This window comes from Laccaria bicolor, genomic scaffold, assembly GCF_000143565.1.
Source record: "Laccaria bicolor S238N-H82 LACBIscaffold_48 genomic scaffold, whole genome shotgun sequence".
NCBI classification, from domain to species: domain Eukaryota; kingdom Fungi; phylum Basidiomycota; class Agaricomycetes; order Agaricales; family Hydnangiaceae; genus Laccaria; species Laccaria bicolor.
In genome coordinates this window covers 214,187-239,134 of record NW_001889919.1, presented here as the reverse complement: position 1 = coordinate 239,134, position 24,948 = coordinate 214,187, and the positions used below count along the sequence as shown (strand labels likewise).

At 48.0% G+C, this 24,948-nt stretch overlaps 14 protein-coding genes across 14 annotated transcripts; 7 read left to right on the top strand and 7 right to left on the bottom strand.

Annotated features, from left to right (window-relative positions):
• Positions 1-910: 910 nt before the first annotated feature.
• On the bottom strand, positions 911-1,936 carry LACBIDRAFT_333220 (uncharacterized protein; the record flags this gene model as incomplete). Its single annotated transcript, XM_001887794.1, has 3 exons — positions 911-1,044; positions 1,099-1,589; positions 1,641-1,936. The coding sequence occupies 3 exons, from the start codon at positions 1,934-1,936 to the stop codon at positions 911-913; spliced, it is 921 nt and encodes a 306-aa protein (XP_001887829.1).
• Positions 1,937-2,274: 338 nt separating this feature from the next.
• LACBIDRAFT_310872 (uncharacterized protein) lies at positions 2,275-2,977 on the top strand (the record flags this gene model as incomplete). The annotated part of the gene is made up of 4 exons (XM_001887860.1): positions 2,275-2,328; positions 2,380-2,563; positions 2,607-2,776; positions 2,831-2,977. 4 exons carry the CDS (start codon positions 2,275-2,277, stop codon positions 2,975-2,977), a joined length of 555 nt encoding a protein of 184 aa, XP_001887895.1.
• Positions 2,978-3,504: 527 nt separating this feature from the next.
• Positions 3,505-4,358, top strand: LACBIDRAFT_310871 (uncharacterized protein). Its single transcript, XM_001887859.1, has 4 exons — positions 3,505-3,591; positions 3,644-3,824; positions 3,889-4,058; positions 4,106-4,358. Exons 1-4 carry the CDS (start codon positions 3,547-3,549, stop codon positions 4,262-4,264), a joined length of 555 nt encoding a protein of 184 aa, XP_001887894.1. The 5' UTR covers positions 3,505-3,546; the 3' UTR covers positions 4,265-4,358.
• A 215-nt stretch (positions 4,359-4,573) lies between these two features.
• Positions 4,574-5,397, bottom strand: LACBIDRAFT_295580 (uncharacterized protein; the record flags this gene model as incomplete). The annotated part of the gene is made up of 3 exons (XM_001887793.1): positions 4,574-4,731; positions 4,784-5,239; positions 5,295-5,397. The coding sequence occupies 3 exons, from the start codon at positions 5,395-5,397 to the stop codon at positions 4,667-4,669; spliced, it is 624 nt and encodes a 207-aa protein (XP_001887828.1). The 3' UTR covers positions 4,574-4,666.
• A 789-nt stretch (positions 5,398-6,186) lies between these two features.
• Positions 6,187-7,847, top strand: LACBIDRAFT_333217 (uncharacterized protein; the record flags this gene model as incomplete). Its single annotated transcript, XM_001887858.1, has 8 exons — positions 6,187-6,227; positions 6,327-6,479; positions 6,590-6,594; positions 6,648-6,677; positions 6,715-6,767; positions 6,925-7,010; positions 7,613-7,727; positions 7,800-7,847. 8 exons carry the CDS (start codon positions 6,187-6,189, stop codon positions 7,845-7,847), a joined length of 531 nt encoding a protein of 176 aa, XP_001887893.1.
• LACBIDRAFT_310869 (uncharacterized protein) lies at positions 7,844-8,514 on the top strand (the record flags this gene model as incomplete). Its single annotated transcript, XM_001887857.1, has 3 exons — positions 7,844-7,955; positions 8,057-8,178; positions 8,233-8,514. 3 exons carry the CDS (start codon positions 7,844-7,846, stop codon positions 8,512-8,514), a joined length of 516 nt encoding a protein of 171 aa, XP_001887892.1.
• A 166-nt stretch (positions 8,515-8,680) lies between these two features.
• On the bottom strand, positions 8,681-9,509 carry LACBIDRAFT_310868 (uncharacterized protein; the record flags this gene model as incomplete). The annotated part of the gene is made up of 5 exons (XM_001887792.1): positions 8,681-8,734; positions 8,793-8,912; positions 8,972-9,001; positions 9,060-9,146; positions 9,198-9,509. 5 exons carry the CDS (start codon positions 9,507-9,509, stop codon positions 8,681-8,683), a joined length of 603 nt encoding a protein of 200 aa, XP_001887827.1.
• A 1,609-nt stretch (positions 9,510-11,118) lies between these two features.
• Positions 11,119-11,635, bottom strand: LACBIDRAFT_310866 (uncharacterized protein; the record flags this gene model as incomplete). The annotated part of the gene is made up of 3 exons (XM_001887791.1): positions 11,119-11,333; positions 11,388-11,566; positions 11,622-11,635. 3 exons carry the CDS (start codon positions 11,633-11,635, stop codon positions 11,119-11,121), a joined length of 408 nt encoding a protein of 135 aa, XP_001887826.1.
• A 589-nt stretch (positions 11,636-12,224) lies between these two features.
• Positions 12,225-13,391, top strand: LACBIDRAFT_310865 (uncharacterized protein; the record flags this gene model as incomplete). The annotated part of the gene is made up of 4 exons (XM_001887856.1): positions 12,225-12,568; positions 12,654-12,753; positions 12,817-12,921; positions 12,978-13,391. The coding sequence occupies 4 exons, from the start codon at positions 12,225-12,227 to the stop codon at positions 13,389-13,391; spliced, it is 963 nt and encodes a 320-aa protein (XP_001887891.1).
• Positions 13,392-13,490: 99 nt separating this feature from the next.
• On the bottom strand, positions 13,491-17,067 carry LACBIDRAFT_295579 (uncharacterized protein; the record flags this gene model as incomplete). Its single annotated transcript, XM_001887790.1, has 10 exons — positions 13,491-13,939; positions 13,987-14,204; positions 14,272-14,504; positions 14,554-14,888; positions 15,152-15,252; positions 15,309-15,359; positions 15,619-15,943; positions 16,103-16,231; positions 16,737-16,844; positions 17,029-17,067. The coding sequence occupies 10 exons, from the start codon at positions 17,065-17,067 to the stop codon at positions 13,634-13,636; spliced, it is 1,845 nt and encodes a 614-aa protein (XP_001887825.1). The 3' UTR covers positions 13,491-13,633.
• Positions 17,068-18,691: 1,624 nt separating this feature from the next.
• On the bottom strand, positions 18,692-21,071 carry LACBIDRAFT_333212 (uncharacterized protein; the record flags this gene model as incomplete). Its single annotated transcript, XM_001887789.1, has 17 exons — positions 18,692-18,715; positions 18,763-18,825; positions 18,901-18,973; positions 19,063-19,127; positions 19,184-19,279; positions 19,367-19,380; positions 19,467-19,567; positions 19,623-19,691; positions 19,759-19,770; positions 19,844-19,895; positions 20,012-20,107; positions 20,247-20,288; positions 20,345-20,480; positions 20,655-20,697; positions 20,747-20,783; positions 20,905-20,933; positions 21,004-21,071. 17 exons carry the CDS (start codon positions 21,069-21,071, stop codon positions 18,692-18,694), a joined length of 1,020 nt encoding a protein of 339 aa, XP_001887824.1.
• Positions 21,072-21,628: 557 nt separating this feature from the next.
• LACBIDRAFT_310859 (uncharacterized protein) lies at positions 21,629-21,881 on the top strand (the record flags this gene model as incomplete). Its single annotated transcript, XM_001887855.1, has 2 exons — positions 21,629-21,631; positions 21,690-21,881. The coding sequence occupies 2 exons, from the start codon at positions 21,629-21,631 to the stop codon at positions 21,879-21,881; spliced, it is 195 nt and encodes a 64-aa protein (XP_001887890.1).
• An 832-nt stretch (positions 21,882-22,713) lies between these two features.
• LACBIDRAFT_310858 (uncharacterized protein) lies at positions 22,714-23,873 on the top strand (the record flags this gene model as incomplete). Its single annotated transcript, XM_001887854.1, has 4 exons — positions 22,714-23,057; positions 23,143-23,242; positions 23,301-23,405; positions 23,460-23,873. The coding sequence occupies 4 exons, from the start codon at positions 22,714-22,716 to the stop codon at positions 23,871-23,873; spliced, it is 963 nt and encodes a 320-aa protein (XP_001887889.1).
• A 239-nt stretch (positions 23,874-24,112) lies between these two features.
• LACBIDRAFT_310857 (uncharacterized protein) lies at positions 24,113-24,702 on the bottom strand (the record flags this gene model as incomplete). The annotated part of the gene is made up of 2 exons (XM_001887788.1): positions 24,113-24,418; positions 24,466-24,702. 2 exons carry the CDS (start codon positions 24,700-24,702, stop codon positions 24,113-24,115), a joined length of 543 nt encoding a protein of 180 aa, XP_001887823.1.
• Between the last annotated feature and the right edge of the window lie 246 nt (positions 24,703-24,948).

The following is a 24,948-nucleotide window of genomic DNA, read 5'->3' as shown; positions in this document are numbered from 1 at the left end:
TTGGGCAGAACATAAGCTCCGAGAAGCATGCCTTCCCATAAACTCCACCTTTCTTTTCAATCGCCAATGCGAACGTTGGCGTCGAGTTCGAATCAATTCCCCGATACCGGAAAATTCGGTCTTTCCAACAAGTCCGTAGTGCCTGGCGGCAAATCGAGGTGTTAGTGAACTGTTAATTGACATCAACTACGCTGCATCCATGGGGCGCATGGGACGTCATACGATCAGCAGTTTAGACCTAATCAAGGTGGAGTAGATGTCGCACTGGCCCCAAGAAGTGGTCCTGATATTTTTGCAATTGCACCGCACTGAGCCAAGGTAGTCAAACAAAACGCAAGTTGGCCCACATATGAGGTGTCGTCTTGTAATTTACGAGGCCCTGATTCACAACAAAGCGGACCGTAAAAGGTATTGAATCCTAATGGAGATTGAGAGCGATCATTGAGAAGGGAGGAAGCAGCGCGGAGCGGCGTGCAGGAAATTTGCCGGCATTTTCAAAGACCACGTAGGAACGAACGGCGGACATGGAAGATTCCCCAGCTATCGCGCAGCCGGTTACTATCCGATCCAAACACGAAGGTGGCACGAGGCTGAGGATAATTAGTCGAAATAAATCGAATACAAGTGAAAAAATCCATCAATCTGCAAAACTGCTGTTGGCTGTTTGTCCATCTGGTTGTTGAACTTCACGGTGCGCCGCAGTTGGGCGAAAGTTCTAAGGAGAACCTGATCGTTGTCCTACACGACACCCAAGAATTTAGGAATAGGATCCGGCGTGAATACCTACGGGCGCTTTGTGGTCTCAGCCTTATCGCTCGTTCCCAAACGCACCCATCCTAAGAAGAACGGCGATCACCTAAAATTCATGATCATTCCCCAGATTTTTATGACAATGTATTCCGAATCTACCTCAATTTGCTGTGCAATTGTCATTCGGATGTAATAATAAGCTATCAATGAAAGCCGCAAAGGATTCAAAGACCTCGTCGGGGGGGACAACGCCGGGCTTCTCCTCATCCCCAGGGCGATATTTTCCCGTTTTCACTACAAAGACATTCAGTTCACTCATCTTTAATCCCATTATTTGGCTTTACGCACCAAGAATCCTCCATAAACCCAGTTCTATTGCACCCTCACCTAGGTCAGCCTCGACGTCATCCCCGATGATGGCAATCTTCCCACTACGGTCTTCAGGCAACTCTGAAGGCAGAAAATTACTGATCACAGCCTCAAAGAAGGCCTTCGTTGGCTTTCCCACTACAAACGCTTTACGGCCCGAAGCATTCTCAAGGGCTGTTACGAAGGGTCCCGGACCTAGAGATAGACCCGGTGGGAATTGAGTTTGGATATATTTCGCCTTGTGAGTTGCTATGAGAGGAAGGTCGAAGCCAGACTTCAGGGAAGAGGGTGACATTGCGCGTTGCGTCTCACCCACCAGAATTCGAAATGCTGCATTGAGGTGGCTGTAGTCAAACACTGATGGGGCGAGTCCGATCACCACAGAATCATATTCCGATTCAATGCGATCTGTGATATCGCTGCCTGGTGACACCTCTTCGCGAGCTGAATCCGATAATAGCAGGTAAGGGCTGTAGTGATAGATCAGGATTTTTGAAAGAATGATGACACAGCTAACACACCGCTGTAGGCCCATGTTCTTGATAAACTGCTTCACGGCGCCGATACTTGTCCACACTTCCTTTCGTTTACCCTCTTCATCTGGAGCTATCTCAAATCCCATATGTTTCAGTCGAGATATGAGACTAGCGGTGGATTCTTTGCTAGTATTGCTGCACAATCGGAAGGGAACATTTGATGAGCGAAGTAGATCAAAGGCCTCCACAGCACGAGGTGTCGGGTTCGAGCCGACGTGTAGATTTCCTGATACATCAACAAGCAAAGCCCGAATAAAAGGTCTAGTTGGAGTAGTTGACATGGTCGTCGTTGTGATGATGTTGAGCGGACTGCTGTTTGTCTCCAAAGACCAACCCAAATATTGCCCAAACAACACCACAGCTTGGAGAAGAAATCTTCGCTTGAATCTTCGTGATTGTTCAAACTCATGAAGCCTGTTAGACGGTATCCCTCCTAAAAGATTCAAGCGTTCATTGAGGATTTTTATTATTTTTCTCTTTTCTTGTAGGAGCCTAGGAGCTCAGTTTCATGCGGATAAAAATTGGATAAAAAGGAGTAGCGAGTTAATTCCGCTCACTCCTTTCCGGAGCTTACCTTGCCTCCCCATTTAAACTCGCATCCTCTTTGAATTTAGCGTCTATGGACTCTGGAATTGAGCGCTCGCAATCCCCACAGCTTTTGCCACCAGCAAAGGTCCGATCCCGCTTTTCCTACTTATAAATATCAACTAAAGATCATATACAGGAGTCATTAACGCCGGACATTATATCCGAAAAACGTAGCATCAAAGAGTCCCAGCCCCCTCCTCAGAAGGAGATGGTCGTCGAGAAAGGGGAACCGGAACGCAAAAAACATCACTTTCGACGACGACGGATTGCGCGAGTGGAGTTTTGGCCTCTTCTCCTGTTGCGGGCAGCCGCACCTTTGTGCGTCTCGTCTTGAAGTTATCTTTGTCTCACTCATTTTGTTAGGTTGCGTCGCATCGTTTTGCCCATGCGTAATTCAAGCACAAAATGAGCGACGTCTCGACTATCTTGCGAGGCACGGAACCCCAGACCCACAACGCCGAACTTTTTGCGCTGGAGAGACTCTCACGTATGATGTCATTGACCTCATCACAAATATAGGATGGGCGTTGCAGGTGCGATTTAGATTTCCTGCTTTACGCACGTCTTGACGCCCTGTCGTTACTCAGGTCGCTACTCGGGCTGGCGTTCGACAGCGATACCAGATTCACGGGACACATACGAGCGACTGCTACACACCGTACTGCTGTCGGGCCTGTGACCTTGTCCAAGTGAGCAGGGAGTTAGAGCTGGAAGAGAACAGTCTACTTTTCTAGCTTCGCATCCTATGGATTACCTATATGTAATGTGTTGTGGACATTTGTTTCTCTGCTGCTTGGCATGAGATGCCTTGAAGGCGAGCTCTGGATTATTCCAAAGTAACAAAAAGTGGATTCACATAAATTGCAAGTTTAATTTGAGTTTAATGGAAAGTTGAAACACAACCCTGCCCGAGCATGTGATGCGCCCAGATTGAGTCTAGACCGTAGTAGACGTCGCGATACGGATCGATCATTGTTCCCTTACGAAAGTTCTTGGCGTCTCGAGTCATGGAACTTTTCTCTTCAAAACCATGCATTTTTGGGACTGAACCCAGACGGCCAGCTTCACCAGTCAATCACCAGTCTTACCGGGGTGCGTTTTTAACAAAGCAATGTCAATTGCAGGATATCATATTTGATGCGTCTTCTTCGGGCGTAGAGTATGAAGTTACATCAAGGGTTTTGATTTCGCAGACGCCATGTGGATAGATGCCGGAATACATAAAGACAATACCATGGCAGTGACCTCTGCTTTGCCCCAACCAATCCCCAACTTGAACTCTTCCCACTGAGATTATCACGAAATGGCCTCGGGTAAAGGAAATGACTCAACAATCCCTGTCGTTCCGGTGCGGCTACCATACATACCTATCTGTGAAGCTACTCTAATGACTGGCAAAGCCAACGACCGTTTCAGAGAAGTCCACCCCACAGGGCCCTCAGACCATCCAGCCGGGACCTACCGCGAACATGAGCGTTTCTGGGGGAGGAACCAGGAATGCTTTGAATCTCCCCCTTGACGCTGAAGGCAAGCGGGATTGGAGTCATGGTATATGTGATTGCTTTGGGGACATCAATACTTGTGCGTCTACGTCCGTTGGTCGATCCTTGAGAAACAGATTTAAATATCATGGGGTTCGACATAGGTTGTCTCGCTTGGTGGTGCCCGTGCCTCGCCCATGCGCGGAATAAGCGCCGGTTGGACCATCTCGAAGCTCACGGCACCCCAGACCCAGAACGCGGAGTTCGATGCTCCTCTGATGGTTGGATCTATGCTTGTATTGATTTTAGTTGCAACATGGGTTGGGCACTACAGGTAACATTTATATTTCGCAAGCCCCTTCGACATCTGAATTGTCTTAGGTCGCGACTCGCGGGAATATTCGTCAACGTTACGGTATTCGAGGCAGTTCCGCTGAAGACTTTTGTACCGCTTATTGTTGCCAGCCTTGCGATTTAGTCCAAGGAAGCCGTGAGCTGCAGTTAGAAGAAGAAAGCCTGGAGCCCACTGGCAGAGTGTGAGCTACCTGACACTCGGTTCGTTACACTGTCGCTCGATATCTCTCTATTTTGGATTGTAGTCGTGTCAATATACCATATGCTTAAAGCCTGAGAATACCCATTGTTTCTAGAGTGGCGTAAAAAACTCAGCGAGGACGCATCAGCTTTACCACATTCAAATGTGATATTGGATGAGCTGGCAATTGGCTGGCAAGGGAATCTCCTTCGACCTGAATTGGTAAGCCAAGGTTAAGTCGGGAAGCCAAGGTCTACATTCCAGTGGATTGCGATACTGAGGACCACGGTCTCATGACCATTCGGTAGTACGCTCACGTAGTTTTCTATTTCAGCAGTATCGTCGAGTCCCCAGTGTCAATACTAATTACATATTTACAAACTCAACTTCCTGTCTTTCCTTCTTTATTACCAACCGCCAGGCATATAATCCGTTCCAAGTTCGGTTTCTTTCGTATCTCGCGCTGTCTTGCCTAAAGAAACTCAAATTAATACAGATGAAAGCACCTTTTCAAAACGAATTACCTTCAAACAGCGGAGCAGGTCCAAGAGCTCCGACGTAGTCTATATTCCCTGCAACATTTGTGTATTCTCCGCCGGTGAACACAGAGCCTTTGATCCCTGTGAACATGTGCGCGTGGATGTGCCCCTTCTGGACTCGAGATGACCTCGCAGCGACACCATCCTGACCAGCAAAAAGGGACCTGACAGCCCCACCGACATTTTCATGTTTAGTGCTCCCCTCCAATGTCAGATTGCTCGCATTTTCGAGATAGTCCACTTCTATCTCGTCTTCATCCGACCCTTCTACCATGGCGTCACGAAAATTGACGCCGTCGGCCTTTGCTCCGTTGCGAACCAAACTACCGCCAACGTTCATGAAGGTGCCTCCGGTGAAATGCACTCCCTGCGCTCCTGCCATCATAGAGGCCTTAATCTTTCGACCTTTCTTCGGGGGAGCAGGAGGGGAGGTTGTGGTGTCTGTAGAGATGCGCTGATGAGATAAATGGCGGGGAACAGGTTCAAAAGAACAAACTTGGTGTGACGGCGGCTGGTGGTGGGGGTTCCAGGACCATAGTGGTTGATCCTTGGTTGCGGGACCTTCTCTGCATCTCTGCGTCGGCCAGGACTTTGTTCATTGTGCTGATGGGGAATTCAGGGATCGTCACTCGACTTATCAATGGTCAACGAGCGCCCAACATCCAATCAAGTCTGCCTTCATCAGTCACGAGTCTTAAAGTTGACAGGGCGGTCCAACAACTTTGACCTATGCTTTTGACAACTTTGACCCATGATTGTGGCTAATTATTGCAGCCGAGAATCATGCCCCTTGCTCGCAACTGAAGAGGCGCTCGAGAGAGGTGTGGTAAGCGACCGGTTGCTGAATGCACCTTGAAGGCAATGAAGGGTGTTCTAATTTTTTTGAGACGCCAATCGTCTGTTTTTCGACGGCCAAAAAAAAAGTTGGATAAAATCCTATGGATTTTAAGGGGTGAAGAGTCGGTGAGATTCAGCACTCGGTAGGTCGTGGTAAGTCGCGGTGTTCCCATTCAGGTTTCGGTCCGCGATTTATTTTTGGAGTTCTTCGAAGTAGAAAGTATCAGGAATAAAAAGGCCGACCTTTGTAGCTCCATGAAGGTCAACGGTGGTATGTCTGTGGTTCGGTCACTACTTGTATCCGATACTCATCGGCCCGAAGTCATAACGTGACTGATGTCACAGGACGTTACTGCAATATCACGTGCTTCCTTTGATCTTTTCTTTTTTCTCTTTTCTTCTTTGTTTTCTTCCTTAAATTCTCACTAGTTCGAGTCAAGTTCAAGTCTTGCCTTCCCAAACTGAGATACTAACGCAGCGGGCGCTTATGCAAGTCTGTCCCTTCACCCAGCCAAAGGAAAAGGGTCAACACTCAAAGCAGTTTCGTAACGATGTCTACTGCCCTTTTCAACATACACTCAGACATTGACTGGTACGTTCCTTATGTCTAGACCCCTTAAACAACCCCTTATCGTTTTCTTCCTATTCCGTAGTGTCGATCATTCCGACTATGAATGATTGCGGATTTCAGTCTTCAGCGGCGTCAACGTAGCTTTCCCGGCTCCATTCGTACGACTATTTCATTTTGTTTTTCTCCCCTTCCTTCTGCCCCATCCCGTATCCCTTCTTTGATGACACAAAATTCACTGTACAACGAACATCTCGCATCATGTATCGAGACGTTGTGAGTTATACTGCTACAACGGTATCTGAACCCTTAAACGACTACCTTTTGCCCCAGATCTTTTCACACGTATTTTGTGATGTTTCAAGGCGCTGACTCAAATCTTTCAGTGTAGGTTAGTCTGCTGAGGGGCTTCTGAATTCCAGATGTTGAACCCTCAAATGTTAGTCGTCATCGTCGGCAAATCGATTTCTCATCGTATGTTAGCTACCTTCATGTCCTATGAATGCCGTAGCGGTACCAGAATCAACGCACCTGTATTGGAACCCACTTTTACATCCGGACGAGGTATGTCGCCTCCTTCCTTTCCCCCGCCCTAACCCCACCCTTTGACGATATATGAGCAATTGAGTCAACTATTTCGCGGATGGCGCGAATTTCTCCATTTTATCTTTGTCATGAATGATCAAATTCATCCTTTTCAAAGCACTAATTATTACTTGAGGCAGGGCAATGTCGTTGTTGTGCTGTCTCCGTCTCCGGATGGTTGAACTCTCGTCGTGGGTCGCTGTCCACTGGTTTCTACAAGAGGTGAGCTGTTGTCGCTGTCGGCTCTCCATCGCCAGCTACCGCCTTTGCTCTCATGACTCCCTTCCTCGTCCTTCTTTTCTTTGTCCTATACTCACGGTAAAATGTAACGTTTTATTGGTGATGGTGGGCGCATGCACGTTGCTCGATTGCCGCATGATCTCGTCGCCAACAACAAGCTTATCGAGGATCGTATTGAGGCAATTTTGAGAGGGAAGGAGGATTCAAAGATCGATGACGGTTGGCGGGCCCGAAGTTAATAGTGCTTGGTAGATTCCTATCTATTCAGTCCTTACCAATTACTCACTCGCCGACTCGCAGTTCTCATGTTCGATCTCCCCCATATACATATAATGCATATTTTCTCCACAAAACAGCACCTTCAGATAAACGGCGATGAGGCAACAGAGAACGGAAAGAAAAGTGAAACGGCGACGCACTCGAGTGATTCATCTAGCTCAAGACATCGCCTTGTCGTGATGCAATCTTGAATCCTTTGCAACTAGCGGGCGTCGAGAGGGACAAAAAAGGCAAATCTAACCTGTGTTTCTCAGAATGCAGTTGGACTCGTGACAGATCTAGACCACCTCACGCCATGTGGATAGAACACAGATGCCGATATCACAGCCCACTTGTGCTTCCTCTTCCCGCCAAGCAAGTTGTTGCGAGATGACGTTGACCTCGGGTAAAGAGAATGACTCGACGACGCCCTTCATTTCGGTGCGCCTTCCAGGCGGACGTATCTATGAACCTACAGCTAATGAACACTAGCGAAGCCAACAATCGTTTCAGGGAAGTCCACTCCGCAGACCACCCAACCAGGGCCCATCGCGAACATGAGCGTATCTGGGGGAGGTAACAGGAATGCCTTGAATCTCCCCCTCGACGCAGAAGGAAAACGGGATTGGAGTTATGGCTTGTGCGAGTGTTTTGGGGACATGGATACCTGTACGTATTTCATGCTTCGAACCTAAAATAAAAATATTCAACGCATCCTCGGGTTCAACACACTTGGTGGTGCCCGTGCCTTGCCCATGCAAGGAATAAAGGTCGACTGGATTATCTCGAGGCTCACGGCACACCAGACCCCCAACGCGGGAACCGATGCACCTCTGATGGCTTTTTCTATACTTGCATCGACTTTACTTGTAACATGGGTTGGGTATTCCAGGTAACGTATTTCTTCCGGGTCGCTCCCTTCAAATGAGTGTCTTGATTATGTCAGATTGCAACTCGCGCAAGGATGCCAGTGCGTCAATGTTACAGTATTCGAGGTAGTTCCTCCGAAGACTTTTGGACTGCTTTCTTTTGTCATTCTTGCGATTTGGTTCAAGGAAGCCGTGAGTTGCAGGTAGAAGAAGATAGTCGGAGCCCAGAGCATGAAAGAAGAGTGGGAGAGAGTGGAAGAGCTAGGAGGGAGATTCAGGTAACGACATTGCGATTGATCATGGTCAACGGACTTGGGTTTGTTGGACTTCTGGAATCTGGATGTAGAGAGTGCTGGTAGTTGCATTGATTGGGCTCAGTCTTCAAAGCTGAGAATGTACAATTGTATTTTTTGTCGTCCATGGATTACTATAGTCCTTGCTACAAGATACGACAAGATACGACAAAAATGCGTCAAGATACCTCTGCAGGTACCATTCAAAAATTAGTTCCTACAAGTCAACGACTCACGCGCAGTTCTTGTCTTCGACATCCCAAAATCCGAATATGCCGTATTTTCCCTACCGAAAAAAAGGCGTTCTCATAAATATCAAAAGGAAAAGAGGAACGGAAACGCACCCAATTAGCGCAAGACATTGCACCGTCAAAATGCAATCCATTGAAATCATAGGGTGTTGTGGTGCACATGGCAGTCCATTCGTCGGCGGCATCGTGGTTTTTTAGATTGGCCTCGATGTGCTGTTGGAATTATTTTGTTGAATTATTCATTGTGGGTAAAATGAGTAGAAGGTACGTACGCGGAGTCCCGATCCTGGCGCCGTGCATCCCTAATAGGTTCAATATCAATCATGTCGGCACTTACATAAAAGGTTGACGTTGACTGACCTTATCCTTGTAGTCACCCCAATAAGTACGACAGGCGCCTTCGTCGAAATCAACCATCCAAATTCCCCACATCCCATTGAACATACCCTACAACCAAACAATCAGAGATTTCAAATTCAACGCAAACTGACAACATACCATATTGTCACATCGGCTCGGCTTCATCATCCGCCCATGAATCTCAATCTCCATCTCGTGACACGCTTTGAGCTGATTATAGCCCGAATTAACAGGGCCCAACTTGGCACGATACTCCCTAGTTCCATATTTCGTGCAATGCGGCGCCCTTTCAAGCTTCAACCAATGTATCCCCGCCCTCCGTTTCTCCTCCTCCTCCTTCTCCTTCTCCCTGGCCCTTCGGCGTTCCTCTAACGCCTCCTTCCTCTCCCCAAGACGCACCTCCTCCCACGCCTGGCGCTCCGAGTCCCATCGAGAGTGTTCCTCTGCCATATGTTGGCGTACACTAACCCTGAGAAAAGAATGTCCGATCGTTTTTTTGATGAAGTCTGGCCTATAACGTGAAAACCACACAACGCATTAATTGGATCTCAAGAGTATAAGAAAGGTTAAGTGGTATATAACATGTCTCCAAAGTTTTGCGATACAGAAATGCAAATACGAATTATGCAATAGCAATCAATGTGGCAAGGCCCAAAATAGGAAACCAGAAAAAACCGAAATGCCAGATTAAACCTGGAGAACGAGAGAAATTTGAACTTGTGTATCTAACTATCTAGTACCTCGTGTTCCCCCCATTAGCCTGGTAAACTGCAAGAACTCGTTGGGGTAAAGATTGGTATAACTTCGTGATAAAGCTGACATCAATCTGGAACCACTCCTCCTGAAGAGCCACCCACAAATCTTCTTCCGACTGCGGCAGTGGCTTATGTGCTCGTATTCGACGTTCGAGGTGGTCCCAAAGGTTCTCAATGATACTGATGTCAGGACTGTTTGGTGGCCATGGAAGGAGATCTATGTTGTTTTTTTGAAACCAAGCCTGTACGATCTTCGCTGTATGCTTTGGATTGTTGTCTTGCTGGAAGTAGAATTGACGTGGCTCCATAGAAAGCTCACAGTAGGTACCTAGGACATCGTCCTCAAGGATTTCATGATATAACTCTTTGTTGAGGTTCCCTTCAATCCGTATGATCCACCCAACACCTTGTGCCGTGATCATTCCCCACACCGTAACCTTCCCACCACCGTGCTTGACCTTCTTCTTCGTGAACCGTGGATCCAAGCGCTCTCCTGGTCTCCTCCAGCACCACTCTATACCATCTGACCCAAACAAGTGGAATATGGACTCGTCTGAGAAGTTTACAGCCATCCAATTAGCCACAGTCCATTCCAGTTGTTCCTCGGCCCAGTTCTTTCGGACGTGTAGGTTCTTGTGAGAGATGAATGGAACTGTGCGTCGAATATGAGGTTCAAGACCTTCTCCTCTAAGTGCATGCTTCATTGTATCCACACAAACATCCGGGAAGTACTTGCGCTGCAGGTCAGAAGCATCATGGGCAGTCTGATTTGACAGGTGTCGGCAGGCTACACGTAAATCACGGGGCGTGAGCTTCCGAGGACGACCAGTTGAGTGTCCAACATCGTAGTAATTCTCCTTTTCTGCGTATCTCTTGACGATCCGGAGGATTTGGCGGTCAGAAAGATCGTGGCGACCAGTCAAAGCGTCGCGAATTTCGTTGTGGGTGTATCCCGCCGCCCACATTGTACAAATCTTTGCACGTTTGGTGGGGGTTGTAATTGGAGCCATAGGAGGTATATGACCATACGCAATGTGGTTTGGGAGTGTGGTTTTTGGTTGAAGTCGAGATCGACAGCAAGTTGCTTGACGCGACGCGTTTATATCCCACGGTCACGGCATCGACTGGCCTACACCCACCATGTGTGTCACAACGACAGCTGCTTAGTTCAATCTTTTTTGCAGGATGTGCAGAGTAAACATAAAGGTCCACTCTGCCTATGAAATATTGTTCAAAGGATTAAAGAGTTTGAAGATAAAACCCATTTTTCATTTAAAAAGTGATCGGACATTCTTTTCTCAGGGTTAGTGTAGGTCGCTGTGCTGGTTAACTTCAATCTCCCATTTAGCGCGGATGCGGTCCCGCACGATGGGGTCGAGGTGGTCAGTAGATACAGAGTATGTGATGGTGGATCCGAGGAGGAGGCCAATGATGAAAAGAGCTAGAGCCGCAAAGATGAGTGTTATTTTGCTTTCGCTGAGCAGCGCTGGCTTAGGGGACCAGGAACGACGGCGAGGGCCTGTGCAGGTGTTAGAGATCAAGAGATAATGCATTGTTCTGATGGGGATCTTACTTGATGCTGATCGTTGTCGCAGTAATGGTTCGCGTTCGGCTGAACGAGCTCTGTTGGAGAAGTTACCCCCTCGTCCGAAGTTTGAGCTGACTTGATGGCAAGAGGAGTTCGAGTTCGGACCTTGGGACTCGATCCTGCCGTCCACAGTACTCTGGTATGAGGGAGGCTGCATTGAGGACCTTTAGGAGAGCGCCGTAAGAATCGAATGCATGATCAAGCTGAACTTGAACATACCTAGACGACTGCATGCCTGTAGCTTGGGGTTGGGTTGGTCGTGGAAGAGTCAGAGTAGTACAAGCGCCCATTCCAACAGGCTTTCCTACGGCATTATGTAACAGGCTGCTTCACAACTTCCTCAAGGCATCGACGGATTCAGCAGCAGTTCATGCGTAGTTTCTTTGAAACCAACGATGCCTATCATCGCGCCTTCAGACGCGCACGCGTCCACTTGCATGGGTTCGTGTTCGCCATTCACTGGAACAACGCTCAGAAACGAATGGCTGGCCCGGCGAGTCGGACGAGTGAATGTATTTGAACCGTTTCGGCCCGGAACACTCTCAGTGCCAAATAAACAACAACAAGCTTTTCTTGTCGACTTCTTCCGCCATGTATCCTCGGACCTCATGGACGGGAGGCTGACATGTTCGATGGTTCAACGCTACGCACGAGGACTTCTAAATTTAACTCGAGCTAGTGATAAAATGCTGGTTTTTTTCTGTCAGCCACAAGGTCCATCCTACATAAACTTCATCTTCTCGTCGCCTCCTCATTCCCTCGTCTTCATTCACAACCACTCACTTCAGGCACAAACTTACCACACTCTTTACCACACAAACCATGCGCTTATATAGCCTCCTCCCCCTTCTCCTCATCCCCTCTCTTCCCCTCCCATTCACCATCGCCCACCCATCCCCGATCAAGCGCTTGAACTCCAACAACTCTGCAGACGCCGACTCTCAAGTTCTAAATTTCCTACTAACCCTCGAACACCTCGAACGCGCTTTCTACTTGGCGGCGCCGCAGAAATACTCTGCGCAGGGCTTCGTCACGGCTGGGTACACAATCTCGGACTATGGTCGCTTTAGACAGATGGGCGTGCACGAAGCGAGTCATGTGGAGTTTTTGGAGAGTTCGTTGGCTGCGGCGAGGATGGATAGGGTTCAACCTTGTGTTTACTCTTTGTACGTTTTTTTTTCCCTTTCCTTAATTTTTTTTTCGCGTCATTTGTCTTTCGAGATGTGGCTGACACATTTTTTGCCCTCGTAGCCCGGACAACGACCCCAAATTATTTGTCGCTGCCAGCCTGATGCTCGAGAACGTCGTCGCGTCGGCGTACAACGCTGCCCTCGCTTATATAAAAGACAAGGTTCGTCACGCATATCCGTACATTTCGACGCTCAGACAAATTATAACCTCTCATTTTATATAGGCATATCTAGCAGCAGCAGCCTCTATCTTCGGCGTCGAATCGCGGCACGCGAGCTTCGTAAGTGGCGTGCCTCTGGCCTCAAACCCGTGGAACACAGCATACGAAGTTAGCTTTTTCCCTCCTCTTCCTTTCCCTCCTTTACTCACCCCCCACCCACACAGACCCCTCTCTCAATGAACCAAATACTCACCCTCATATCCCTCTACACACAACAATGTCCCGCCTCCAACGCCGCCCTCCTCCCCGCCTCTCTTCAAGCCTTCCCACAACTAACCATCGACACGCACCCAACGCCATCCCAATCCATCAACCTCACATTCGCGCCACCCGCAGAACCGCTTAGCGAAGCAGAATCATTATTCGTCGCGTGGATATCTGGGATGGGGGTCGTTGTTACTCAGGTTGAGGGAGAGGGACAGCTGACGACGCAGGTGCCTGCTGATATGGCGGATAGAGGGGCGGTGTATGTGTTGGTCGTACGGGGCTCGAAGGATATGAGTAATTTAAGGATGGATGATGCGAGTACTGTAGCGGGGCCTGCGTTTGTTGTGTTTCCTTTTGGGGGTGATGCGTAGGTGTTATTTGGATTGGGACTTTGATGTATTTTTGTATACGCGTGCCATAGAGGAATTGAAGTACCTTCGAATTCAAATCACCCACTCCTTGACCTTTTTTCTTTCACGCAGCCGAGAGTTATACTTTTCAAGAATGTATGGTATATGAATACAATAATAGCTACGTGCATAAATTAGTTACCAAAGCGACGGTTTTCAAAGCAAGTTGCAAAGCGAGAGATCATATCTAAGCTCACAATCAATTATCCGGATTTACTGCCACCCGACTCCGGCTTCGTCGATGTAGAGATTTCTTGATACAATTCCGAGTCCGTCATAACATCCGTAAATGTGATGATCGTCCGAGACTGAGTGGATTTAGGCTCCGCCGCGCTCGGGCTGGAGTGTTCTGTATCATCCGGCCGAGAAGAAGACTCTTCGACGTCAGAGGAGTCCTCAGCCTCCGTTGATTGTCCTTCGGGACGCGGACGTCCAAATCGCTTACGCCACGCCTTGTACAACAAAGTCGTCGTGACGAGGAAATTGCATACTATCAAGGAAACCGCCATCTGCACGACATAAGCAACTCGAATCTGATGATGTTAGAAAGCCTCACCTCTAATTGGGAAATCATGGGGGGGATTAGAGCAGCGCTAGGTTTTGACATGAGTCCTGGGTCGAACGAAACTATGCAACAGGCGATAAATAGGAGGAGCATCAGGATGCTCCCCGAAAACGCAACTCGGATAACGCGTTTCGAGCGTGAGGGCAAATTGACACGCCATAGAATGACCAAAGGGGTGGCAGTGAGCACGATGTCCGAAAGAATTTGGACTGTATGTGCAATAATCATTCACGTCAGCTCGATCATGGCCAAAGTGGGTAGTGAAATCGAACATACGTATTATCGACACGACACCCCCAACAAAAACTTTTTTTGGCCCTTTTCCGCAGTACTTAGCGGTGACCTTCCACCATGGCACACCGCCCCCTTGACAGGTCACGTTCAGCACAGTTACTGTGGTGATGAGATTGAGTATGAATATTATGGTGAGTGCCGCCGAAATGCGTCGAGCGCGGTGGCCATTGGGGAATATACGCGCGATGGAAAGGGCGAGGCTGACACGTGTTAACCTATAATGGGAGTAAAATGGACCCGATTTTTCAAAGAGGGACAACTTACCACACCGTTGAGAATTGGAAGAGGGAGGTAAAGAAAAAGTTGAGTAATAATCGACCGTCTTGGTAGAGCTTATCGACTGGCGAGAGGAGACGAAGCCTGGGGTCACGAGCGTCCAAGGATTTCGACGCCAACATGTTTCCTCGACCTGACCCAGATTGGAATAAGATGACAATGTGCGCAACTGCGAGTACTGGGTGAGGGTGGAAGACAAGAAGTTGTTTGTGCATGTTTCTTCTGACCCCAATATCAGGGAGGTTGGCTGCATGGGAGTCGCCATGCGGTCGGAAAAAAGTCGAACCAAGCGAAAATTGAAGCATAAGTTCAACTTTTTTCAACTTTTTTACAATGTCCAATCATAGTTTCGCCTCCCCGCAGGGAGCTCATTTCAATTAAAAATGTCTGGCCATTGCAAGTTTCATGCAACGGCCAGGCGTAGTTTGGCGTGACGTATTGTACTGGCTACCGACGTGAAGGGGTACTATTTACAACAAAGAAAAGCGTGGGCTTGCAAGCATATAGTCGCGTTGACGCAAAGAGAATATCTACAGAACAACATCAGAAAACAATTGAAAGAAGGAAAGGTACACGAAAAACTCACAGAATACATGGCAATGCACAAAAGGATGGCCATGTCGGGGTCCACCTGTTTGAGGACTGCAGAGGGTTTCCCACGGTGAAAAGGCATATTCGTCGAATAATCTATTCAAGACGCGAGATGAATGAGTTGTTGAACGTGGATATATAAAACCACGTACATTGTTTGCGATCACGGGATGAAAACCAAACTGGGATGCAGGGATAATAAACTGGCAGCATTGCAGTCTTTCTCCGCAGACGCAAATCTATACGTGGAGGACGGTTGCAGTGTAAGAACGGTTGGCAGATGTTTAAAAATCGAATATGTGCCGTGCAACACAACCACATGCAGAAAGAAGAAGGGGGTGACCGGGTGAATGTATGAGAGGGAAAGAATGAAGGAAAGTGATTCAGTGTATCGGTAGGGATGTGTAAGTGTCGAGCGGCGTGGGGGTGATTGGCGGAACTCTCGAAAAATCGAATTTGAACCATGGGGTGGATCGACGCAAAGAGAGCGACAAGGAGCACTATGTGCTGCCACGAAATCGATGAGGTATATGGGTAGGGATGTGTAGATATTGAGCGGCATGGGGGTGATCACTGGTACTTGACAAATCGAGTTTGAACCGTGGTGTGGAAGTGACGGAAGGAAAACAACAAGCAGCACTATGTGCTGCCACGTAGTGATGGCCGGACTTGGAAAAATCATTCCAAGAATGAAATTCGATTGGGTGTATGGCCCAGTAGGGGGTAGGGATGTGTAGATATTGAGTGGTGTGAGGGTGATCGCCGGAACTTGAAAAATCGAATTTGACTGTGGGGTGGAAGTGACGTGAAGGAAACAACAAGCAGCACTATGTGCTGCCACGTAATGATGACCGGACTTGTAACAATCAAAGAATGATTGCAAGCGTGAACCTTGAAGGCGATATGAGAAAATAAGAACAAAGAACGGTTGTAAGGACAAGCTTACAATGTATAGGAATGTGGGTAGGGTGAGGGTGATTGCCGGAATCCGAAAGATCGAGTTTGAGCCATGGGTTGGAGTGACACAAAGAAAATGACAAGCAGCACTATGTGCTGCCACGTAGCGATGGCCGGACTTCAAAAAATCAAAAAATAATTGCAAGAGTGGATTCTGAAGGTGATATGAGAAAAGCAGAACAAAGGGTGGGTGTAGGAACAAGATTACCATGTCTAGGAAAGTGGGTACGGCAAGGGCAATGGCCGGAGCTCAAAAAATCGAATTTGAATAGCAAGGGGAAGTGTTGTAAAAAGAAAATGTGTAGCATCACGAAGCGATGGCCAGATGTCGAAATATCAAATTAGAATGGTGTCTGGAAGACATAGCGGCAGAACCGCCTTTTCCGGAAAGCGATATGTTGTGTTGCGCCAATCCAGAGGTAGGGTTGGAGGAACAGGTGGCATACCGCGTGATAGCAATCCGCGGACGTCGAAAAATCAAATCAAAATGTCACACTGTGTGATATAGCAATGTGTGATTCACACATTGCTCGCTCCCGAAAAATCAAATAACAGATTGACAAAAAGCTTGCAACACAAGATAAACAGGGGTTTAGGACAGTGAGAACACACATAAAACTTACATGAGAAGACTTCCTCATGACAGCAATCCCCGGAACCCCAAAAATCGAATTAAAATTGCGCCCATCGCCAAAGTTCATCACTTCGAGTTCTGTGGATGCAATACATTGCTATGAGACTTCATTAGCAAATGGAAGTGAAGGATCACAGACCGAATTGATTTGCATGGCTTAGGCATGCATAACGGCGGAGACGACAAGTGCAGAGGTGGTGGAGGAAAGCAAAACTGTTAGCCCAAAATGAAATTGTTAGTCAACATGGATAAGAAGTTAGAACAAACAAAAATCTACTCACAAAGATGTACCTGGTGAGAGGCGGGCAGCGTAGAGGCATAATGGCGCCAAGGGGAAGGGTGAGCATTCACATATTTCCGAATCTACTTATACCTCTGGGTGCCAAGGAAAATCAACAAAGTTTAGTGTGAGTAAGTATTGTCGGAAGTATCCAGCCGACAAACAATGCGCGGGGACCTTGCAATTTTGGCTTGCCAACATTCCAGGAATAGAGTGATCGGGAGAATATTCTAGGAACCTGCACCTTGAATCAAGAATCCGGAGCTATCAAAGTTTGCGTGTTTGATTTTTTGCAGCTCAGCTTTTCCCCCCATTCCTCCTCCCCCTCACCACTCAAATTCTTGCCCTCACTAACTCTGCTTACCAGCTTCATTTTTTCCTGGATACAAATTTTTCTCCCTGGACTTGTATTAAGTAAATCCCATATGACTGGATAGCTAGTCACGATGCTCACATTGGCACCATGTCTTTTCCAGCTACTCTTTGGCTACTCTGAAAATGCACACGGTTCGTATTTAAAAATCTTCTACCACAAATAACATACTTACTGTAACTTCTACTCTCCAGGTCTAGCTGCTTTGCAAATCTAGTGGGGTTCTTGATGTCAAGAACGATCTAGGCAATTGGTATGTAATCAATCTGCAGGAAAGTAGATTATGATATGCACCTTGTTTTTAGGTTGACGGTGCACATCTTGCAAATGCCTTCTTTCAACTCGACGCAGGTGATTGGGATGCAGACGAGGACGCTTGTACGAGTGGGAACTTGAGGATACCACGTCACTGTTTCCGCAGTCCCCTCGTCGTCACTGATTGTGCGCTCTTGGAACTTTTTTAGAACAGCCCCATACAACCAGCCCTTCACGTCGCAGTGTTAGTCGGGTATATTATTCGACTACACGTGTCTTGAAGTCTGGGCATTTTGCGTAGCGCAAGATTGGAGCGGGGATGTACACTACAAACACGGATTTTCTCGCATTTTGTTCCCCTTACTTTCCCTTTGTACTACTTCTGTATCCTTATGTTTTACATAGTCATTCGCAACATAAATCACTCAAGAGTCTAGGAGGACGATCATCCAAACAGTTCCAAAAAGATTGAAAGTGAATAGTATACACAACTTCCTCCTTTCCCGATTCTTCATCGCGCTTGGAAAGCATCCGTAAAATGAGCATTTCTATGCATCAGGTTCTTTTTCGGAACCCTGTAAGCCCTGTACCTGAATTTCTAACGCTTTCGCCAGCGGAAGTTGTAAACTGGGCGTGCTGTGCCCATCATCCCCCGCATTCCATACAATTCTCTACCTTCCCCATTCGTAGTGTACAATTTCTACCATTTGCAACTCATATGCATATTCCTAAATGTATTTGACTTACCATAGCAATGAACGAGTGTGTGGACGTACAGGTATCCATTGTGAGGAGGATGATCTCCTCCTCCCCCGATTCTGATTTCTTCATTACGCTTGAAAGACATCCTCAAAACGAGAAATTGTATGCATCAGGGTCTTCCTCAGAAGCCCGCCAACCCTGTGCCTGGACGTCCAGAACTTTTGCCAGTGGAAGATGCGAGCGCGGCATCGCCGCGCCCATACAAGTCTCTTGCATTTTATATGATTATCGACCTTCCTTCATTCGTAGTGTACAATTTCTATCAAGCTACGGCTCATGAATGTGTATCTACAATTTCCTGAACTTGTGTCAATAAAAGATACTAGCGTGCAGCGCACAACGTACCAGTATTCCGAACTGCCATCTAAGTTCCTCCATTCGTAACGCATCATTTTCGTCCAAGGGTAACTCACATATCCATTTATAAATCTATTCAACACTTCTCAACAATAAACAAGCACAGTCGAGCACGCGAGAACGTACATGGAATGATAACTTCCTCCCCCTTCCCCAATTCCGTATCCATCGCGCTTGAAACGAATTGGCGAAACTGACACTTTTACACGTCAGGGTCTTCTTTAGAACACTGCCATTTGCGTGCCTGGATACCTTAGCGAAAGATTACGGCGGGCGCGTATTTCATACCATTTCTTACATTCCCAATTCGCCGTATGCCAGATGTGTGCAATGACATCTTTATGTACCTTTTCCTAATTCATAAATAGTATCAGTGATTTGAGACGTTAACAGAGCACAGTGGACGTACCTTCCGAGCAATAAGTGAGGATATGGTTCTCCTCCCCCGATTCTTCATCGCGCTCGAACCACACACACGGAAATTCCATCTTGACGTGTCAGGGTTCTATTCGGGTAGTATCCCCGGTGTCCCTGCATCTGTGATATCAGAACTTCCTGTGTAAGAAGTTTGTGAGCGGGTGTGTGTGCTCACCTGCAGATTCAGCACTGGTTTATAATATCCTTTCGCATTTCTGTAAAAAAGGAAGTATTGAGAGTCTCTTATTCATGTTGTAGAGTTATGGTACACTCACTTGCGTCAGAAGTACCAAAGCATGTAAGTTCATTCGGGTGTAGATGGCCGCCGAACGTCTCCTCCATCTCCTCTCCCGATTCCGAATTGAAAAATGGTGTTCTGAACATTCAACTGTCAGAAAAATATTCATCAAGGGTCTGATGAATGTACGTACTTTGATTTGGAAGGACTTGACTGGTATTTTCTTGTAGCGTTCTGCGGCTTTCGTGAACGGGAGCCATTCCTGCATAATGAAGATATCTGCGGGTGTACATTAGTCGGTACTTCTTTCACAAATGGATTGAACGTACTTCGAGTGATACCTAATGAAAAAGTGCACCAAACGAGGCCGGAGTGAGTTAGGTAGTCAATTAAATGGATAGATACGAAACTTACGCAAAGGTCGTATCCTCCGTCCCCGGTTCCTTGGATCCGAACCCTGCAGACCCTGCTTCCACAACATTTCTACGTCACGTCAGTCACAACTCGGCTAGTTACCGCCAAGCGAGAAGACCTATAAAGACGGGGCGGTCAGTCCAATATTTCTCATCAGTGCCCACTCACATTCTCTCTCCTCCTCCCCTCTTCTCCTTTCGTCATCAACGTCCGCTCCCCTCTCCTTGTCGGCCTCGTCATTGTCGTCTTCGTTCACCGGTAAGTCTGCTCGTCATCCGTCGTCGCTGATGTTGATGTCGCTTATCGAATTTTCAGGACCTTCCGTCGACGTCAAACGTAACGGAACGCTAGAGGCGAACCAGGTACGTCAACGTCAGTTTCTTCATGAACGACATTGTCTTACCTTTTGCTTGTATTCTTTTTTCGCAGGTTGTTTGTGACGGCGCTAGCGACAACGGTAAGTTTTCGTTAACATGAGTCCTGCACTTGGTCCGTACTTACCACTCGTGCCCCTCAGGTTTCCATCTTCACTTTTTTCCGCCCAGTTTGCATGCAACGTGGACCATCGGTTCGTGACGGATAGCTTGGAGTGGCGGAATACGCGTTGCGAGGTGTGAACGTCGTGTATATGTTGGTTCTGCAAAGGTACGTCAGTTTCGTCCACTTCACCTCGAGTACACAATATGTGCTCACCTGGAAACCTGTACGCAGGCTTATCCGTCGCGTCTCCCGCGTATGACCGCCCCCAGCAGTCGATGAGACTCTAAAAATGGTTCGTTAACGTCTTTCCGCGTTTGAACCACCCACTTACTATTCTCTTGTAGCGTCGACATCGTTTACAATGGCATAGTAACCTACAAAGCGTAATGATTCGTTCAGGAATCCCGATAGAAGACAACTGACCTAAGTTGTGGCTGAAGTTGGATGATGCGCGTTGTGGCTGTGGGAAACGGTGAGCACAACATCAAAGTGTAACGTGTGACAATAGTGGCTTACCCTTCACCACCATCTAGCCGCCGCCAACATCGTCGCCCATTCAACTGGGATTGCCGAACACGAACCTCTCAGCGGCGTATGATGGATGCGACGTCTGCTTCAGAGTCTAGAACGTAGGCTGGTAAGTCGTTGACGATGGATTGAGAGGTTTCGCGAACACTTACCTTGATTTCGCACCATTAGACGTCGACAACCCCACACGTCTCGAACGACTCAATCGCCGAGGGAACATCGCTGAATACGCGGTATAGAGAGGGAGCAGAAAGGTGTGGAAGTGATGGTATGTCTATTCTCTCTACCCTTTTTGTCCCGAACGTCATGTATTGTCTAGGCCATCCCCGCTACTGAGTACCCATGAATCCGACGACCCAAGTCCGCCTGGATCCAAGTGTTCCTATGCCTATGTGAGTAACGACGCATCTCCCTACTGAATGTTGACGCTTACATGTTTGTAACTAGTCGACTACAACACAGTAAGACAGCGAGCGCAACATCGAGACGAAAACTGTTTGCGTACACCATTTGCGATGGATGGGATGGGGGATAGGTTCTGTGAACGTGAGAAGTGCGTTTGTTGGACGTGGAGATGATGTTTCGAGAGGGTGTGAGCGACCACGCCCCTGCGTAAACGACGACGCGTGCCTAGAACCATGTTCACCATTGAAGACAACGCGAAATTCGGAAGCTGGTCGTTTGAGGTGCATCTGGGGGATCAGAAACGAGCGTGACGAGTGGGACGAATCGTCTCAAGGAGACGATTCGGAAGAATAAGGGCTCACGGGTGCTACCATGGTAAGTCCCTTCCTCGCGTTTTGTGTCGTCCTCCCCGCCCATACCCAACCTCGTCCAGGTTGGAACGAACGTATCCGCGCCCCATCCCAACTCCAACCTTCTCGATTCTACCGACGTCGTTAAGGGGGAACTGAAGATATTGCGCCAGCAAAGCGGGAAGCTCGCAACGGGCCTAGGCGACCCAGGTTTCTGCGTAAACGACGACGTTCACCGTATAAGGCGACAGGAAATTCGGAGGCTGGTCATTTGAGGAGTCGAAGGAGGGGTTTAAGGAAGCAAAAGTGCATCTGGGGGATCAGGAATGAGCGTGACGAGTGGAAGGAATCGTCTCCTTGAGACGATTCGGAAGAACAAGGGCTCACAGGTGCTACCAGGGTGAGTCACTTCCTCGCGTGCTTGTGTCTCATCCCCGCTCATGCTTAACCTCGCTCAGGTTGGAATAACAGTGTCCGCGCCCCATCCCAACCCCAACCGTCTCGAATCTACCGACGTCGTTAAGGGGGAATTGAAGACCCCCCCTGTTGCGTGGTGAGTTCGAACAGCGTCTAGGCAACCAACACCCATGACCCATGTTCACGATTGAAGGCGAGGCGAGGTTCGCCATTTGAGGCGTTGAAGGAGGAGTTGACGGAAGGGAAGATACATCCGGGGGGATTGGAAAACGAGCGTGGTAAAGGGGAGGGACGGTATATATATACAAGTTGTGTTATATGCGAGCATGATTTGTGCTCGAAGGGAGTGGTTGTGAATGCTTGTTTATCCGCATGAAACTGAGCTCCGAGGTCGACTCCTGCAAGAAAAGAGAAAAATAAACAACAAGCTTTTCTTGTCGACTTCTTCCGCCATGTATCCTGATTCCTCGGACCTCATGGACGGGAGGCTGACATGTTCGATGGTTCAACGCTACGCACGAGGACTTCTAAATTTAACTTGAGCTAGCGATAAAATGCTGGTTTTTTTCTGTCAGCCACAAGGTCCATCCTACATAAATTTCATCTTCTCGTCGCCTCCTCATTCCCTCGTCTTTATTCACAACCACTCACTTCAAGCACAAACTTACCACACTCTTTACCACGCACACCATGCGCTTCCATAGCATCCTCCCCCTTTTCCTCCTCCCCACTCTTCCTCTCCGATTCACCATCGCCCACCCATCCCCGGTCAAGCGCTTGAACCCCAACAACTCTGCAAACGCCGACTCTCAAGTTCTAAATTTCCTACTAACCCTCGAACATCTCGAACGCGCTTTCTACTTGGCGGCGCCGCAGAAATACTCTGCGCAGGGCTTCGTCACGGCGGGGTACACAATCTCGGACTATGGTCGCTTTAGACAGATGGGCGTGCATGAGGCGAGTCATGTGGAGTTTTTGGAGAGTTCGTTGGCTGCGGCGAGGATGGATAGGGTTCAACCTTGTGTTTACTCTTTGTACGTTTTTTTCCCCTTTCCTTAATTTTTTTTTCGCGTCATTTGTGTTTCGAGATGTGGCTGACACTTTTTTTTGCACTCGTAGCCTGGACAACGACCCCAAATTATTTGTCGCTGCCAGCCTGATGCTCGAGAACGTCGTCGCGTCGGCGTACAACGCTGCCCTCGCTTATATAAAGGACAAGGTTCGTCGCTCAGATCCGTACATTTCGACGCTCTAATTATCACCCTCATTTTATATAGGCATATTTAGCAGCAACAGCCTCTATATTTGGCGTCGAATCGCGGCACGCGAGTTTCGTAAGCGCGGTGCCTCTGGCCTCGAACCCGTGGAACACAGCATACGAGGTAAGCTTTTTCCTTCCTTCCCTTTCCTCCTTTACTCACCCCCCACCCATACAGACGCCTCTCTCAATGAACCAAATACTCACCCTCATATCCCCCTACACACAACAATGTCCAGCCTCCAACGCCGCCCTCCTCCCCGCCTCTCTTCAAGCCTTCCCACAGCTAACCATCGACACGCACCCAACGCCATCCCAATCCATCAACCTCACATTCGCACCACCCGCAAAGCCGCTTAGCGAAGCAGAATCATTATTCGTGGCGTGGATATCTGGGATGGGGGTCGTTGTTACTCAGGTTGAGGGAGAGGGACAGCTGACGACGCAGGTGCCGGCTGATATGGCGGATAGAGGGGCGGTGTATGTGTTGGTCGTACGGGGCTCGAAGGATATGAGTAATTTAAGGATGGATGATGCGAGTACTGAAGCGGGGCCTGCGTTTGTTGTGTTTCCTTTTGGGGGTGATGCGTAGGTGTTATTTGGATTGGGACTTTGATGTATTTTTGTATACGCGTGTAGAGGAATTGAAGTACCTTTGAATTCAAATCACCCACTCCTTGACCTTTTTTCTTTCATGCAGCCGAGAGTTATACTTTTCAAGAATGTATGGTATATGAATACAATAATAGCTACGTGCATAAATTAGTTATCAAAGCGACGGTTTTCAAAGCAAGTTGCAAAGCGAGAGATCATATCTAAGCTCACAATCAATTATCCGGATTTACTGCCACCCGACTCCGGCTTCGTCGATGTAGAGATTTCTTGATACAATTCCGAGTCCGTCATAACATCCGTAAATGTGATGATCGTCCGAGACTGAGTGGATTTAGGCTCCGCCGCGCTCGGGCTGGAGTGTTCTGTATCATCCGGCCGAGAAGAAGACTCTTCGACGTCAGAGGAGTCCTCGGCCTCCGTTGATTGTCCTTCGGGACGCGGACGTCCAAATCGCTTACGCCACGCCTTGTACAACAAAGTCGTCGTGACAAGGAAATTGCATACTATCAAGGAAACCGCCATCTGCACGACATAAGCAACTCGAATCTGATGATGTTAGAAAGGCTCACCTCTAATTGGGAAATCATGGGGGGGATTAGAGCAGCGCTAGGTTTTGACATGAGTCCTGGGTCGAACGAAACTATGCAACAGGCGATAAATAGGAGGAGCATCAGGATGCTTCCCGAAAACGCAACTCGGATAACACGTTTCGAGCGTGAGGGCAGATTGACACGCCATAGAATGACCAAAGGGGTGGCAGTGAGCACGATGTCCGAAAGAATTTGGACTGTATGTGCAATAATCATTCACGTCAGCTCGATCATGGCCAAAGTGGGTAGTGAAATCGAACATACGTATTATCGACACGACACCCCCAACAAAAACTTTTTTTGGCCCTTTTCCGCAGTACTTAGCGGTGACCTTCCACCATGGCACACCGCCCCCTTGACAGGTCACGTTCAGCACAGTTACTGTGATGATGAGGTTGAGTATGAATATTATGGTGAGTGCCGCCGAAATGCGTCGAGCGCGGTGGCCATTGGGGAATATAC